Raw genomic sequence first — 18,000 nt, 5'->3', positions numbered from 1 at the left:
ATGTGAGAGCTGTGGTAGGGAAGGCGAATGGTTGACTTTGGTTTATTGGGAGACTTTTAGGAAAGAGTGGTTCACCTGTAAAAGGAACTGCACGTATGACAATGGTGTGACTTATTTATGAGTAGTGCTCAAGTGTTTGGGATCTATACCAGGTCGGATTGAATGAAGACATCAAAGTAATTCAGAGGTAGGCTGTTAGATTTGTTACTGGTAGGTTTGAACAACACATAACTGTTATGGAGATGCTTTGGAAACTGAGATGGGAATCCCTGGAGGGAAGGTGATGTTCTTTTCTACTGATAAACTTTAGAGAACCAGCATCTGAAGCTGACTGCCAAACGATTCTACTGCTGCCAATATACATTACGCATAAGGAGCACGAAGATAAGTTATGAGAAATTAGGGCTCATATGGAGGCATATAAACAGTCACTTTTCCCTGTGTGTGTGTGTGTGTGTGTGTGTGTGTGTGTGTGTGTGTGTGTGTGTAAGTGGAATAGGAAAGGAAATGACTAGAACCGGTACAGGGTACCCTCCACGACGCATGTACATAGGCTTGCAGAGTATCGATGTAGATGTAGACAAATCTGTGACCCATCTTCAGGTTGCTACATTTCACTGACATTTTATTCTGATTATTCTACTATCATCATTATTTACCTTTTTTTTATTATTGAGATGTGTGTACTTGCATCAATGGTTTGAAACTATGAAATCAGACAGTGTAGAAACTTTCATACAAAATGCAAGTTAGGTGCCAATACAGCCACCTTATTAAGATTTTAGATAATTTCCAACACACAGTAAGAGATACTTTCAATGAATGGGCATTTTATAAAGGGTGTTGAATAAGTAATGCAACACTTTTTTCCCCTGGCCAAATATGGTTGCAAAAATGTGGAATTTGCTGTAGGAAATGGTGGAGTATTCTCGTTTCAGCCCTTGTAGTTTCGTGCAGCTCCAATAGGTGACAGTGCTACAAGCAGCCTTCAGAAAGGCTGAGGTACTTCAGGGAGAGAGCTGCCACTCAGTTTTTTTTGGTAGAAAACCAGAGCATTGAAGATATTCATAAGTGCTTGCAGAAGCTCTACAGAGACCTGGCAGTGAACAAAAGCACAGCAAGTCATTGTGCTTGGAGTCTGTCACCATTATGACAAGGTCATACACCTGTCCTATCTCCCACGTGCCAGCTGACCCCACACAGTTACGAATTCTGCAATGTTGGAATGTGTGGACACTCTCATTTAAGTAACTGACAGATCACAATCAAACATCTCACCGCAAATTTGGACATTTCTGTTGGTATTGCTGACACACTCGTCCACAAGTACGGGTACTCGAAGGTGTGAGCGAGCCAGCTGGGTTCCTCGCACCTAACAGGAGTCCATAATCAGCAACACAGGACCATCTGTGCAGCATTGATTGTGCATTATTACTAGGCTGATTGTTACAATTTTTTGTCAAACATTGTCACAGGCAATGAAACAAGAGTTCATCATTTTGAATTGGAAACAAAACAGCAACCAGTGGAGTGGTACCATACCACTTCTCCTCTAAAGAAATGGTTCAGAGTTGCAACCTCAGCTGATAAACTCATAGCAACTGTCTTCTGGGACTGTGAAGCGGTTATTCTGTTTTTGATGTCCTCCTTCATGGTGCATCAATCAACTAGGGAGTATACTGTGTTACCCTCAGGAAACTGAAGAAACAACAGCAGCATTTTCATTGCCAACAAAAGGCAAACGAACTTCGTCTCCATGACCACACATGGCCTCCCACAAGTCTGTGCACCAGAGAGGAGCTCACAAAACTTCATTGGTCTGTTCTTCCTCATCCATCCCACAGCCTGGGTCTCACACCTTCCAACTTCCATCTGTTTAACACAGTAAAGGATCCACTCGGCAGGTGTAGTATGTGGAGGATGGGAAGGTTATTGACGAAGCAAGACATTAGCTCCAATATTGACCAGTAGAGTGGTACCATGGGGCATACAGAACTCTCCACAATGGTGGCATAAGACTGTTGCCCTGAGTAGAGATTATGATAAAAACAAGGTTTTGTAGCTAAAAGAGTGGGGAATAATATAGTTACTGTAATCCTGAATAAAACCAATCTGCTTTTAGGAAAAAAAGTGTTGCATTATCTGCTGAACTTCCCTTGTATATGTTTCCAGAATATATTTTAATCTGTAGGGCATTCACCTGCATACAATCACGTTTCAAATGGCTCATGTTTCAGTTGTCAAAATTAGCTATTGTAAATTCTAGATTTTTATGTGCCTGGTTTAATCAGTATACATAAACATGCATTTTTACAGCAGGTAGGCATGAAGCACTTTCAGCTATAGATGGCAGGTAAAAGGGTTTCCCTTCAGTGTGTCAATAAGTAGTGAATATTATTTTTTAAATCAAAGCCTTTCTGATGGTACTTCCAATACTGACTTTTGGAAATGTGTATTGTTAGTTTAAATGTTAGTAAGCGAGCAAGAGCTGCAGGGTCTTCATGAGTAACTCATAAATGGAGAAAGAGATTTTATTCTTAATGGTGAGTGCCTCAGTGGTACTACCCACTTAATCTACAAATTTGTGTACTGTCCATGGATTAACAAATTGGTTGTTAAACATAACATGTTAACATTACACTAAACACATTCAGGTATCAATATAAAAGGAAAGCAGCTGTGTGAATGACATAAAGAAAGCAATGTGCAGCATTTAATGTCAGGTGACAAAAAAAATGTTTTTGTAATGAAATCTATATCAGGGAGGTCTCCACGAGATAAAATAACAGCTCCAGTTTACATTACATGCTAGGCATAGCATGAAGAAATTAAATAGGTACTCCATTTAGGGTGCCAAATTAGATTAGTACTATTACATTGGTGTGTTGAGATCAAGGTCCTACACTAATCTGTTTCTAAATTCCTTAAGTACAAAGAAAAGTTAAACATCAACATGCTTTGAAAGGAGACCTATATGTAAATTCAGAGACAGAGATTGGAGAAAAAAAGGGTATATTAAATCTAACATTCAATCCCTTGAAAGTTATTTGAGACAGAGGCACTAACTTCACTTAGCCAAACATGGGAAAAGAATCAGCTGTGGATTACTTTATGGAATCTCCAAGAAATTTTCCTCAGTGATTCATGGAAATCGTGGAAAAAGCTGAACCAGGATGACTGGACAGAGATTTCATATTTGTTCCTAAGTCAAATGTCTCAATCATTATACAAAATTGACCTGTGGAGGTTAAAAAAAGTATCAGAAAATACTAAGTTTTCCCCGTGTGAGTAGAGCAACTGGCCGCACATCTATTCACCTTCAAGATGAAGAATTAAGGACTACTGAAGCTAAAACCAATCACTAATTACTTGCATTTAGTTATGTATGCTCTACATGAGATAGATGTGAACACTGATACACTTCCTTAAACCAAAAGTAAGTAATATTATTAAGCTGTCTGAAACATGCTATATATGAATAGAGCCACAGTCAAGCAAAGACAAGAATTGGGTGGAAATTATACGTATTTGTTCAACAGTGATAATGCTTAATTTCAAGGGGTGAGGGTGGGGGGGTTATTTTATACTGAAGTGCTGGAGTCACAACATACAAGGCAGGTATGGCACTAATGCCACATATTTATCTTGAATTGGAGAAGAAAATAAATGGTCATTCATAAACAAAGTGGCAGACGAAGTCTGCAATTGGGATCTCATAACAACTTACGTTTAACAATACAATAAATTTGTAGTGAACTAGTATAGTGGACAATATGCCATACATTAGCAGAAATTTAAATCCACAACCACGCATGTTAATGAAGCACAATTAAATCAAGGTATACGCTCATAAACAGCTTTTATGCATTAATTCAAAATACTGACAAGCATTTGCTGCTCCTTTTGTGGACTTCAGAGTGACGTATGGTTTGATGCAGTTCTCCACAGTAGTACTAGTCTGCCCTGTGTAAGCACCTACATATCTGCACAGCTACTGCAACCTACACCCATTCGAACATTCTTCTACAATTTTTATGCTACTGCAACCTACACCCATTCAAACATTCTTCTACAATTTTTATCCCCCCCCCCCCCCCACCCACACACACACACATACACACACCTCCATTATCAAACTGGCCAGTCCTTGATGCCTCAGAATGTGTCCAATCAATGAATCAATCAATCCCTTCTTTTAGTCTAGTTGTGACATAAGTTTTCTTTATCCCTCATTACATTATTCTCTAGCACCATGTTTCAAATACCTCCATTCTTCCACTATCCTCTAGCTCAACCTGCTAATCATGTTTCACTTCCATACAAGACTACACTCTAGACACACATCTTCCGGAAAAGACCTCCAAACATATAAATTTACATTTGCTGTTAACTATTTTCTTTTTCAGAAACATTATTATTGCTTATCTGCATTTTATATTCTCTCCATTTCAGCCACTACCCATCGTTTTACCACCCAAATAGTAAAACACATCTACCACCTTTAGTATCTCATTTCTTGGCCTAATTTCTCAAGTATATAAATGGTATTTTATAATGCTATCCTTTATTAACAGCTTTATCACCACCCTCAAATTGTGAACACTTCCACAACACAGTTTGTATGAACCCCCACTAATCCTCAGTATGCTATTTGATTTAGTAGTATTTTCATTTTTCTGCTTCTGCCTGTGCCATCTTCCCATTCCTTTTCTGTTCCTATCCCTTGCTTCTACCCGTATCTTAGTTCCTGCTCCATTTCCTCTGTCCACGATTTGCCTACAGTTTCATCCTTGATTTTCAAATCTTTCCTGACCTTCCCAACATGTGGACTTACTATCGCCCTTTCTTCCACATGATAGCCTTTCCTGATCCACCCCCAAAAAATCACTTTCCTCTTACTATGACCACCAATTTACAACATTCAACACAAGTTCTGCAACCTCTTAGACACGTTCTACAATACACGAACATAAATATGCATGTATTTAAAATGAAATGCTTTCTAAAAAAAAGGTCTGGACCAGCATTATGTTCAATCTTTGAGCTCCTCAGAAGCATGTCCTTTGATGACTGAATAAAAAACATGAGTAAGTAACTGAGCAAAGAAAATAAATGTGGCTGGTGCAAAATACCTCACATTTAGAAAATGGGAAGTGACACAATGGTAAACCCAATCAGTTTGCAGATTCTAAATTGTGCTCTTATTTTGACTGACAAAATGCATCGGCACTTAAATTCAGAAGTAAACGAAGTGTGATTTGAACCTCAATAGTGGCTCCATTTTTATTGGGGTAGGGGGCTTTAATGCACATGTTATTAATGTAACATATAGTTCCTTCAGCTTTTTGCCCACCTGCAATGATGATCCTGCCTCGTAACAGACATTAAGAAGAGATCTTTAGTATGAGAAACCAAAACCTGATGGTGAACTGCAATAGACTACACTGAAAAAATAAGTGTGTGTTATTAATTTTTGTCAAATACCAGTCACATTGGAGGTCTGTCAAATGAAGTGTAAGAAAACGATACTGTTTGTCCATCTCAATATCAATGTTTATCACAGTAAACATTGTGAGTGAAAGGAAAACAAGGAAGACCTCAAATCCGCAGCATATTCACTTGACAGTAATTATTATGAGCAAACAATATTTTTGTAGCCATTACAAAGCAAATCATGCAATAGAAATCTGAAGCAGTTATACCAACACCACAACCACGACCACCACCATTGGAAGACCAGAAGGAAGAACGTAATCACCTTGTCACCACATCCCTATATTACAACTTTCTGAAGAGACCGAAGGAACATTACATATGTGCAAACTCAGTTTTTAGCAGCTGCATGCAAAAATTGTATCATGCAGCAAGCCAAGAGAGTGAAGCAGTTATTACCCCACCACCATGAGGGCACAACCACCACCGTCATCTCTCCTTCTCACCCACGGAAGTGTCAAGTGATGCATCCAGGCTCTGGTTCTTACCTATAAGGAACATACAACATATTTTACTAGATATGGAAGTCTCCTATAAAACATGAAGAGACATGATTACAGCAGTAGAGGATAAAATAATGATAATGAAATTAAGATAAAAGTTTTCTGGCAGAAGGAAGATAGTTGACTATAAAACCATTAATATTTGCAGCACATAAGCACAAATGACTCAGTAATTCAAGTTTCTTTCTCCCTATTTACACAGAAATCTGCTATAAAAAGATGGTTGGATTATAATACAGAGGTCTAGAACAAAACAAATTATTTTTTTTTCAAACTTCAAAAATTCCTACATTCAGTACTGAGCACGTGTAACCTCAGCACTAAACAAGGCTTCTAAAAATTAATGAAAACTTTATAATTATTTGTCTTGGTAAGTTCCATAATGGCTTAATTTCTGCTAATTTTAGATAAATCCACATCATTGGAGCTGGTAACCCATGCTATCTCGAATAACTTACTCTACCACTGGTACATTCTCATTCTTTTCTGCCTCCTCTTTCACCTTTACCCAATTATGTCCCAAAGCTCAAGAAGCTCAACCTTTAATGATGAGATAATAGTGTAGTTACGAAGTGATCATCACTGCAACATTAAGTAAAATCAGTCATTGGCTGTAACTTTGTACAACGAGTGCAATGTAATACCAGGTGGAACACAAAATATATTGATTTAAGATAAGTGGAACTGTCACTGAAAGTGTTATTTTGAAACAAACAGAATAAGACATGACAATAAAAACAATGTTACCTTCAAAACCCTGATTATCATGTATTTCTCTGAGTGGTCCCTGATTTTCTTTCCCTTCTAAAACTGCCAATACGCACTGATGAATGCATATATACTGTTGTTCAGTCTGTACCATCCAGACACGCTCCTTTCGCATCTGCCATACGATACCAAATATGTCAACATGATCCGAGACATTAATCTGCTGTAACAGTCGATCAAGAGCAATGAAGGTACCGGAACGTCCAACACCAGCACTGAAACATCAAACAGTAAAACAAAAATTACAACATGTTAATACATTTCATACACTTTGCCCCACCCCCCTTTCTCTCTCTCTCTCTCTCTCTCTCTCTCTCTCTCTCTCTCACACACACACACACACACACACACACACACACAAAACTATATTGTAATTTTTATATATCTACAATGACAGACAAGAAAAGAGAAGCACAAAGAAGGGTAGGAGGAAACCAAACGAAGCTTAATGGATTGAGAGGGTATATGATGTTACTGCAGTAATTACAAAGTCGAGTCAAATTTATAAAGAACTTGGCAATATGAGCCCGTGTATCAGTAAGACGCTGTGCACCCTCTAGCCTGGATTCACTCACTGATTTACTGGGGAAGGGCGTTACATAGGCGGTGTATCCTCTTCCGAGACAATCTGGCCCACAACTGTTGTAACTGGGCCTTGATATCCTGGATACTAGTACTGTAATGGAGCTGACGTTCACGCTGGTCCCTCACACTGTATCGGCGACAGATCTGCGGATTTTGCTGACCAGAGGAGTTTCTCAGCATCACGCAGGAGTCCACAGAGACACACACAACTTGTCACTGAGCATTTTCCTGATGAAAATTGGCACCATGATACCATCACACGAGAGGTAATATATGAGCACACTGGATACCTGAGATGTGCAACTGTGCCATCAGAGTTTCCTCAGTCATGACCAGCCATGATCTGAAGTCATATCCAATGGCTTCTCACGCCATAACACAATGTGTAACATTGCTGTACTTCTCTAAAACACTGGACGAATGAGACCTCTTCAAAGCTCACTGTCATTGATGATGGTAATCTGGGGCACTGCAGAACTGCACTTTGTTGGTGAACACAATGTGATACCACTCATCAGCAGTCCATCCTTCCCAATTGCAGCACCACTCCAAACACAGCCATCTGTGTAGCAGTGTTAACAGCAGCCTACGCATGGGACGGTAACTCCCTAGCCCGGCAGCTGCTAGTCTCCGACTAATCATGTGGGATGACACAAAAAGTTGCTGGGAGTCCATTACTTGTTCTCGGATGGCATTCACTGGTGTGAAGGGATTAAAATGTCCTTAGTGCACAGTAGAGCAATCCTCCCTTGTGGTGGTCAGATGATGTTAACCGGAATGTTGACGAGTATGGTTGACCTTAAGTTTCCATGCAGCCTAATATTGGCCACTCACACCTGAATGATTCACAATTATGGATATTGACCAACTGGCCAAATGGAAACACATAATGGGAGCCTTTCCAATCTGTCAGGTGCTAATAATGCTACCACACATTACACATGTGGCATCTCTGCAACATTCACAGTGATCACTCAACATCTCACATTTTTCTGCCACTTACATACTCTATTAGGCCTGGTAACACCACTAAATGTGAACAGTACTAATATGTTCTGGAGGACACTGTCAGACAATTACAAATCCACCAGTGATGCATATGTGTACTAAGTTCACTGACATCTGACTATGACTTCTGAGTGGGGGGCGGGGGGGGGGGGGGGGGGGAGGTTGGAGGTTGATTTGGTGAGGAGACCAAACTTCGAGGTCATCGGCCTCACTGGATTAGGGAAGGATGGGGAAGGAAGTCAGCCATGCCCTTTGAAAGGAACCATCCCGGAATTTGCCTGAAGCAATTTAGGGAAATCACGGAAAACCTAAATCAGGATGGCCGGATGCAGGATTGAACTGTCATCCTCCTGAATGCGAGTCCAGTGTGCTAGCCATTGCACTGCCTCGCTCGGTGACTTCTGAGTGCATAACTTTTTTCCAGACTTTTAAAAGAAGTGAATAAATTAACTTATTTTGTAACTATGAAATTTATGTATAATCTTTGATTTTTATGTCAACTTTGGCAAGCACACATCTTTGTACAAGGCATAGTTCTATTGCAAAAGTTATATTGAAGAGTCATAGGTTATAGCTCACTGAAATAAATATCCAACCAGTTTAAAGTACTTGCATTTAAATACTGTATAACAATTAATTATGAAAAGTATTATTCGATTAGGCCAAGAAAACAGGTAAGTCGAAACAAATGATTGTTCTTGAATATTTTATACTAATGAACAAAATGCACAGAAGAATTTTAACTTTCATGATTAGATAAGAACAAGTAAGTTGCAATATGTGATTAATTTTTTAAAGTCCAAAGGACTGCATGTAACCCCTTTGTGGTGGTAAACAATAATTCTGGCTGGAGATACTATTACATTTGAATTACCACGTACATTCTCACCAAGGAAATTATTTCTCATGATTTATCCAATGAACGGATTACGTATCAGTGTATATAATGGTTGCATGTATATAGTGTATTTATTTCAATTGTGTGACTGTTTTGGAGTTAAGTTTCTTATAAATGAAAAAAAAAAGAATAATTAAATATATGCGAGAATAGTCTTACTTCTCACCAGTAAACTTGCCAATTTATTATAGAGAAGACTCCTAAATTTCGTTCTTCTCATAAGAAAGTGAGAAGAGGTCCATCGAAATATTACAGTGTGATGCACATACAACAAACATAGTAACTGACTATACATACCTGCAATGGACAACAATTGGTCTCTGATCAGGGCCAACACGCTCTCTGAAGGCCCTTACAAAACGCACCAGTGTCTGAGGAGGGCTTGGAACACCAAAATCAGGCCATGTTGTGAAATGAAAATGCCTTATTACTCTTGATACATCACCCTGTAATAAAGACATGAAAATTTAGTGGAAAAATAAAATACTGAGACTGAAGAGGGCATATGACAAGTAGAACAAGTAGAAACACCTCTAGGCCAAGAGCTATGATCACATACAGCTGGCGAAAAGTCTTCCAATAACATAATAACCAAAAGGAATAAGGTGGACTACAAGAAAGGACAGATTGCTACTAGCCTATCAGGGGAGCACTGAATTACAAAAAAATGGTTCAAATGGCTCTGAGCACTATGGGACTTAACATCTGAGGTCATCAGTCCCCTAGAACTGAGAACTACTTAAACCTAACTAACCTAAGGACCTCACAAACATTCATGCCTGTGGCAGGATTCGAACCTGCGACCGCAGCAGTCGCACGGTTCCGGACCGAAGCGCCTGGAACCGCTTGGCCACCGCAGTCGGCCCCGATAGAGGGAGAGACAGCACACTAAGACCCGATTGCAGCTGCTTCTGAGGTGAGCAGCTATTCAGCTGAATCAGCTGGTGCAGATGGGCAGATGGTCGGGGTATGGAAGAGGTGTCAGGTGAAGACGAGGACGGATGGCAGGGTGGAGGTGGAGGAAGATGCTAGCATTGCCTGTGGGAACATGATGGGGACTCGATAGGGCTACTAGGTGCAGCAGCATCATTTGTGGATATGATACACTGGTTCTTTCTGTCCTTGTTCAAAACTCTGAATGGTGACTGATTATAAGTTTAATGGCAGGAAATATTCAAACTTTGTCATTGTGATTTGGCCAATCCTTATTCTGCTAGTTGGTCTATTTTTATTTCTACATGTAACCAGCATCTCACATTTGTTTACATTAAAGAGGAAAACTGAGGAATAGATGGCTGAAAGGTGTGGAGGAGTCCACTCAAAAAAGAGATGAGGACTAGACCAGAGTGAACAAAGAAAGATGGTGGGAAAACAAGACTAGATGGGGAGCCTTATATTCCAAACAGACCTAGCAAGGGGCTGGAAACTGTTCAAGATGATGATGATGATGATGATGATGATGACGATGATGATGATGATGGACTGTGAAGTGGAAACCACAGCTACACCAGGACCAGGAAGACTCCGTGCACTGACGGACAGGAGCCATCAAGCAGTGCAGAGAGCGGTTGTAAAAAGTCATATGGGATCGGTGGAAGGAATCACTTATGAGTTCCAGATTGCTACTGACAGTACAGCCAAAACAATGACTGTGCATAGGGAGTTAAAAAGAATGGGGACAATGGTTGAGCAACTCCTCATGAGATACATATTCCTGTAATCTAAGCTAAGTGGTGATTGAGGTGGCGTTAAGAGTTATGCCCCTGACAGTAGATGACTGGAAACGTGTGATTTGGAGTGATGAATCATGCTGTATCCTCTGGTGATCCAATGGAAGAATTCAGGTTTGGCAAACACCTGGAGAATGAAACCTGGCATCATGTGTAGAGCCAACAGTGAAGTACAGATAAAGTAACGTTAAAGTATGGGCCAGTGGTAGCCAGTTATCATGTGGTGATGTGCTAGCAAATATTGTACTAAAATTATGCCATTTTGCTTCAAATCCAAGCCAGAATTCACACTAAAATTATGCCATTTCTTTTCGAATGTGTGCTGGTATGCAAATAAAATGGATTACAATAAGTTTTATAGAACTATCTCTGCGATAACTAGGAACCTGTGTCTTGTGCCACAATTATGTTCATCCACACTACAGTCGACTCAGAGAAGGGACACGGCTGTCTGTTTCCAACTGTGCATTCTGTTGCTCACAGTACCAGGTCAGTATTTTCCTTTGAAATTGCAAATATAATATTGTGAAAGTGTAGTGTAAGATGGGTTCTTGAGAAGCAGTTGCAAAAATGGCTCCATGAGGGAGTGGTTACTTGCACTGGCTATTAATTTGTAGGCGCGGGATTGACACTCTACCACAATTTTTTTCCTTCAATGTAAAGCAATTAATTATAAAATTTTAAATATATTTGAACAGTTAACTATGCATACATAAAATTAATATATTCAATTTGGTTATGATTACTATCCTTACAAGCCAAGAGGTGACAGATGGCCTTTAAAATGCAAGTATATGAGAAAATTTAGTATGAAAGTTCTTCCCCCCTTTATGTTGGGTACTAGTCTTGCAAAGATCCATATTTACACAATTATGATTGTATTTTGTTTGATGGAAGGTGCTGGAGCAAATAACTGCTATAAGTTGTGAAAAACAACACATAATTACAATGACCGTTAAACTATTTCTGATTTCATTTAAATAAAAAATAACTATATCTTTGTGTAGAACTGACAAAATACCTAAATTATACCTTTATATACAGCTTGTTGTTTAAAAACTTGCTCATCATATTCTCAAAACACTTTTTCTTTTAAGGAACAGAAGACTAGATTTAATACTTGAAATAAACAATGTATAGATCAGTTATCAGATGTACCATGTCGGTAATCGAAAACCAATCAGCAATTAGTACACACAGACTTACACGGCACATCATAAACTCAGTCACACTCCAATCAGGATAATGACTGTCATTCAGAATCTGGACAGAGATGTCTCCATAGTAGACTGGCATCGTGTCATATGGCCAATAATGGTCACACTTTTCCCTCCCCTTCTCAATGCAACGAGTCAGCATAACTATTGCCCGTGAATTACTCTCCCAACACATACGCCAGAAATCATCACGTGTGGAATGCAATGGTCCTTGTGTTACCAAGAATTCTCTTGGTGAATTATGACCCTGAGGAAAGAAAATAAACAAATATAATTATTTCCTTATAAACAGTGAAAAATGAAATGCACATTTTAAAGAAAAAGAAAACAAAAATCAATTTCTTGTTGTTGTACTTACAGGCACATAGTTGGCATTTATGTAATCAGAACCTTCTTCATCATCCACAGGTTGCAGTTTAAAACGAGAATGATCATAAGGCAAGATATTGGTGAAGCGATTCTTCGGGCGATTGCATGGCAAGTCAGCTGCACTGCATGGCTGGTCACGGCCAATGTGTTTAAGTTCCTCAAACTCTTCAGAGAATCGGAAATCAGAATCAGCAGACATGATGCGATAGTGTTCTGCAAAGTTTTCCAGTCTGATAGGCCTGCTGATGAAAGACAAATAGAAGATCTGAAGTAGTTGTGAAAAGGTACATTTTGATCAATTATTTTTCACAAACACAGATTCCTATAATCTTAAGACAGTGAGTTGTTTTTCTCAGTGCCTACAAAAAGTTATTAATGGACACAGTTCCTATGCATCATATTTGTATTTCTGTTATTCTAGTTTTTTGTTTCCGTGATTATTTTCTCAGAGTTCTCATAATTTGCAAGAATATTAGCATTAAAACCTCATTCTGCAGACTACACATAAACACAACGCATTATGATCTAAGAGGTAAGAATATGTCATAGCTATCCAACCATAAATTTATAGACAATCTTTAATAATTTCAGAAATTTTGAATGTCTGAAGCCACGTGAAAAGTGTAAGATTACTGTTCTTTGATTTCTAAACAACTAACTAATATTTTCAAGAAATTCATTAATAAAGCACTTCAACAGCTGGAATAGAATCCAACTAAAATACAAGGAGTGACACAAGAACAACAACAAATCCTTTCCTTCAGGCTGTGAAGCAATCGTGACTGGCATCCTTCTAAGTTCCTCTACTACATTCCACTTTACATCAGTTAACCATGGAAGTGTCAGAATGGACAGAGTGTTTTGTTTTCAAGAATGCTGTTTTGCACTTTCAGCAACTACAAGCAATGAGATGTGTTGTTACGGGTATGACCATCGAATATTATTGTGATTATTTCATCCTGGATTTTCAATTTTTCAGCATTACAAGTAAAGATATATGGCGTTACAAGTATGACCATGGAATAATTGAGCCAGTGGGAGATTAGCAACAGTGCACTACAAATGTTTCCCTAGTTACCATGTTAGCAAACATTGCTACCTTCAAGTACTAAATAACAATGCGGGGCATTGCAGAATAGAAATAGCATGTATTGTGGCAAACAAAGGGTTGATCCACCAATGAAACAATGCACTCAGTTACACAGCAATCAATATAAGGCACTTTCTTGCTAAAAACAGAATGTCAGTGGTCTTGCAATCATCCTACACACTGCTGTTAGCTTCCTGTGATTTTTTCTGTTCCCTGCACTGAAAATACAAATCATTAACATGTATAACACCATTAAAAATGAGTACTTTAACCTAACTGATACTTCCATATATTAGGGTGTGCTGAAAAGTAATGCCTTCGAATTTTTTATGTGAAAACTCTTTAAAACTTTTAAAATAAAGTAAACCTTATTAACATTCAACATACTTATTCTTCATGTCCACATATTTATACCTCAACAGTCACCCTGGTGATGAACACATTTCTTCCAACGAGAGAACAGTTTGTTGATACTGTCATTGTAGAATGTTTGATGTTGCCGATGGAGGTACATCACCTCTGCGTGCACTGCTTCATAACTATCCAAGTGAAGTCCTCAAAGGTGTTCTTAAAGTTTTGAAAACATTAAAGTTGGATGGGGACAAGCTGTGGCTGTAAGGAGGATGATCAATGACAATGAAACCTAAGGTATTGGTCTGTTGCAAAGCTCATATGCTGACTGGCATTGCCTTGCTGAAGGAGAGTTAGCTCCATGTGTGGAGGCACATTTTCTGCAGTTATAGACTCAACTACAGCACACTGTTTCTCACACACTGACATAGTTACATTACACACCACCATGATACATAGGATAATTCAGAGCCCTCTAGCGGCAGAGGGTTGCAGCTAGTTTTAGCTTATCGAGAAAGTTGACCGAATACTATGCACAATATGTAATACCTCAACTGATATTGAGAACAGAATAAACAATTTGAAAGCATTACTTTTCGGCATGAACTCATATGTCAAGTGCCTTGAAACAGTGTGTAGTAGACATATTTTGTAGAACTACACATCTACTGCCTCTCCACCCACATGAAAGAAATTCTAGTTACTTTAGAATGCCCTCTCATATGCTACTCATTCCTAGAGCTTGTCTTTAATGCTTCCAAACTGCATCCAAGTGCTATTCCATAATGTTTACACACTTAAAAATGATTTAACATGCTTATAGTTAATACGAGCTTGCTCTTTCTATTTCATTGTTTGGTTTCTGGTGCCCAGAACTTTACACATGCCCAACATACATTACTGTGCACACGATGCATTTGTATAAACACAATGCTTCATGTGTTCTACATCTTTGACACTATCTACCTCTGCCCCCCACAGGACATGAAGAACATATTGAAAGGTCCAGAGTCAGAGAGTAGCAATAGAGAAAGAGTTTGTGAAAGTTTTTGTTTTTGGATGTGCACAGCTAAGGCATTAGACAAGAGAGACCTTGTGTCTCAACTATGATGGCATGACAGGCATATTAATCTCTGATACAAGGTACTAGGGTGCATGTGTACTGAATAGCTGATGAAGTAGATATAGCATAGAGTAGTGACACAAATCATCTCACTGCAAACAGTCAACTGGGCATATGAAGCACTAACAAGGTCCAGTAGACAGATGTTGCAGATGTAGTGCACACAAGCACTCACAGTTAGTTCTACTCATATAGTGTTTTCAGTACTTGTGCAGCACTGGACTACACTGCAATAGTGGCGGTTCAGCAGAAAGAGCGATTGAACAAGTTTACATTTCACATCCTGTGGAAATGTGTTCCAAAACTAGGACGTAGTGGCAATTGGAACTCTTCTTGCAGATAGCAACATTATTTTCTGTTCAGATGACATGTTTGTCTAACGTTATACCCAACTTCTTCATAGTTTTTCATAAGGTACTGGAACACCATTAGGAAGAATAGGGTTAATGGCTTAGAATAAAGCACAAAGCATAGTACGAGAGAAGTGAAACTTACACACTCCATCAACAATAGCATTTAAACAGCACACACTTAAGAGAATGAAACTTAAACCATTTTTTATATTGTTTCGTTTGTAGTTAATAGTGTAGACATAAAACAATATAGGAAATATTTTTAAAAAATGGTATACTGGCTGTATCTGTATGAATTAAAACTACTTAGTTACCTTGTTTCAATTATACTGTCAGGTATAGACAAGTTATCATTTCCCCTGCTTTCTGCAGTTTTTCTCTTCGATCTTTTCTGACGACGAAGTGTCCACACTGTTATTGCAAGCAGTAACAATAATATTAAAGGCACAACAGTTCCCACAACAACTGGTGTGTTATCTTGATCTGGAATTTTTAACAAAACAAAAAGAAAATTTAACACAACTTCTCTTTCAGTGGTACCCTATAAATTAAGGCTTAACAAAATTGTTTCAGAAAACGTCAGAAAAGCTCAGTAACATTATTTGGCTATTTTTATTAATACAGAATCTTTTTTATGTTATGAAACTAATGCCTTCTTATAAGGCTTCAGATTGTAATGAAGTGAATACAAAAACAATGCTAACTTATAACAAACATTCTAATATAAAACTTGCTGCCTCAATAACTACACTAAAAAACAATTATTATGCTATACCTGTCTGTATTGGAAATGAATAGTAAGTATCAGTAAATTTGTCCACATCAGTGAAGGCACGAATCTTCACTTTATACGTGGATCCAGACTTCAATGCACCATTACAATAGCCCAGCTTTCGCATATCACAGCTCTCTGTTCCAATAGTGAAATCTTCAACAGTAGAGTTCTTGAAGGGGTTGTACGGATCTAGAACCTTCAACAAATACCCACTTATTAGTTTACCACTTTGACTCTTAACAGGACAAAAAACAACACAAGTTCACACAACACTTTATAATTTTAAATGGCCTACAAATAATGCCACGCTCCCACAGAGATATTTGTCACATTTAACTTCATTTATGCACATAACTCACATTTCTTGTTTATTAACTATAGCCAGCAAGATTCTAAGTATTTAACCTGACACAACAATCATGTTTGTTTCTGACTAATATAATACGAAAATCTCCGCCTGAACAGGCCACGAAGGCCCAACGGTACCGATACACATACATATCAATATATAATACAATATATAATAAAATATATAAAACAAAAATTCTTATTGGGTCCAGAGTTTGTGTTTTCCAAAGGAAAAACACACCAATGTGAACTTTGCTGGAAGTCAAAACTGGGTAACTTTGTGAAACACCAGGGTGTAAGACATGTGTTGTCTACCTTAGAAGGCATTTTGGCCAATGCCTCAGATGTTAGGAGTCGTGCCTGTCTGCCACTCAATATCTCCTCTATGTGCTGTGATCTATCCCTTTCATAATAGTGTCTGGATGTAGATCTAGAATCATGTCTTTTGTAAGCAATGCTCCAAAACATACATACACTAAAGAGGGGGGAGGGGGGAGGGGGAGAGGGGGAGGGATATATATATATATATATATATATATATATATATATATATATATATATATATATATATATATATATATATATATATATTGGGTGGGGGGTGTTACTGCATGTTCAGACTGAATGGGTCCATGGTGTGTATCTGGAATTTTACATTTAAGGGACAGAACTGTGATAAAAATATGTTCATTTATTTCAACAATTTTGCAGAACTTTCTGTTTCATCCTTAAAATAAAACACCCAAAACATTTCTGATATAATTACAGAAGCACCCCAATAGCCTAGAAGATTGGTTAACTATATCAGTTACTTTTTTCCAGAAAACAGTGTTCATAATGCAACTAGTTCAATAATAAGCTCAAGCATTAAATATAAGGTGTACTTTAAGAAATTGTCAAATAGTTAATTAACTCCTTACTATAACCGGACTGCAGATGCTGAGGACATTTAATGGCACTAAATACTGTTTGCCACACTCTGCTTTGTGTGTTACTGGTTGATTTACAAGACACTTAAGTAAGTAGGTGCATTAACTGTGTGACAATGTACGCATTTGAAGAGAACACACAAAAGTGAAGTTTTTTTTTTGCAAAATTGTGGAAAGTTTTCAATTTGCATAACCCACGAACTATATCAGTAAGGTTAAGTGCTATTAATGAATAGTGTTTTTCAAAGGGGTCACAATTTTGTTTATGAAAATACACGGCCTACACAACATTATGTGAAGAGTTAGTGCAGTTTGAAAAACTGCTGATGAGATAGACATCACTATAAGATTGTCGCTTGAAATTTTAACTGAAAAATTTATAACGAGTTGCAACAATACAATTATCATTGACCGAGCCCAGTGAAAATTGGACAGTAAATGCTTGGTTATGTGTAATAGA

General features: G+C 38.2%; 1 protein-coding gene across 4 annotated transcripts in view; it reads right to left on the bottom strand.

Moving 5' to 3' along the window:
- Positions 1–18,000, bottom strand: part of LOC126253317 (tyrosine-protein phosphatase 10D) — a 340,420-nt gene that overhangs the window by 17,583 nt on the left and 304,837 nt on the right. For 2 of the 4 annotated variants that reach the window (XM_049954569.1, XM_049954571.1), the window contains exons 23-28: positions 16,264–16,459; positions 15,803–15,971; positions 12,561–12,813; positions 12,192–12,449; positions 9,553–9,701; positions 6,744–6,979 (exon numbers count right to left, since the gene is read on the bottom strand). In XM_049954569.1, coding sequence (XP_049810526.1) covers positions 6,744–6,979; positions 9,553–9,701; positions 12,192–12,449; positions 12,561–12,813; positions 15,803–15,971; positions 16,264–16,459 — 1,261 coding nt within the window. Of the gene's footprint in view, positions 1–5,892; positions 5,982–6,743; positions 6,980–9,552; positions 9,702–12,191; positions 12,450–12,560; positions 12,814–15,802; positions 15,972–16,263; positions 16,460–18,000 lie in introns of all 4 variants that reach the window. The other 2 variants (XM_049954568.1, XM_049954570.1) reach the window with 2 other exon arrangements.

The sequence above is a fragment of the Schistocerca nitens genome, chromosome 4 (assembly GCF_023898315.1).
Source record: "Schistocerca nitens isolate TAMUIC-IGC-003100 chromosome 4, iqSchNite1.1, whole genome shotgun sequence".
Lineage (NCBI taxonomy): Eukaryota > Metazoa > Arthropoda > Insecta > Orthoptera > Acrididae > Schistocerca > Schistocerca nitens.
Note: the sequence above shows the minus strand (reverse complement) of the source record. Positions and strands in the feature narration are given on the sequence as shown.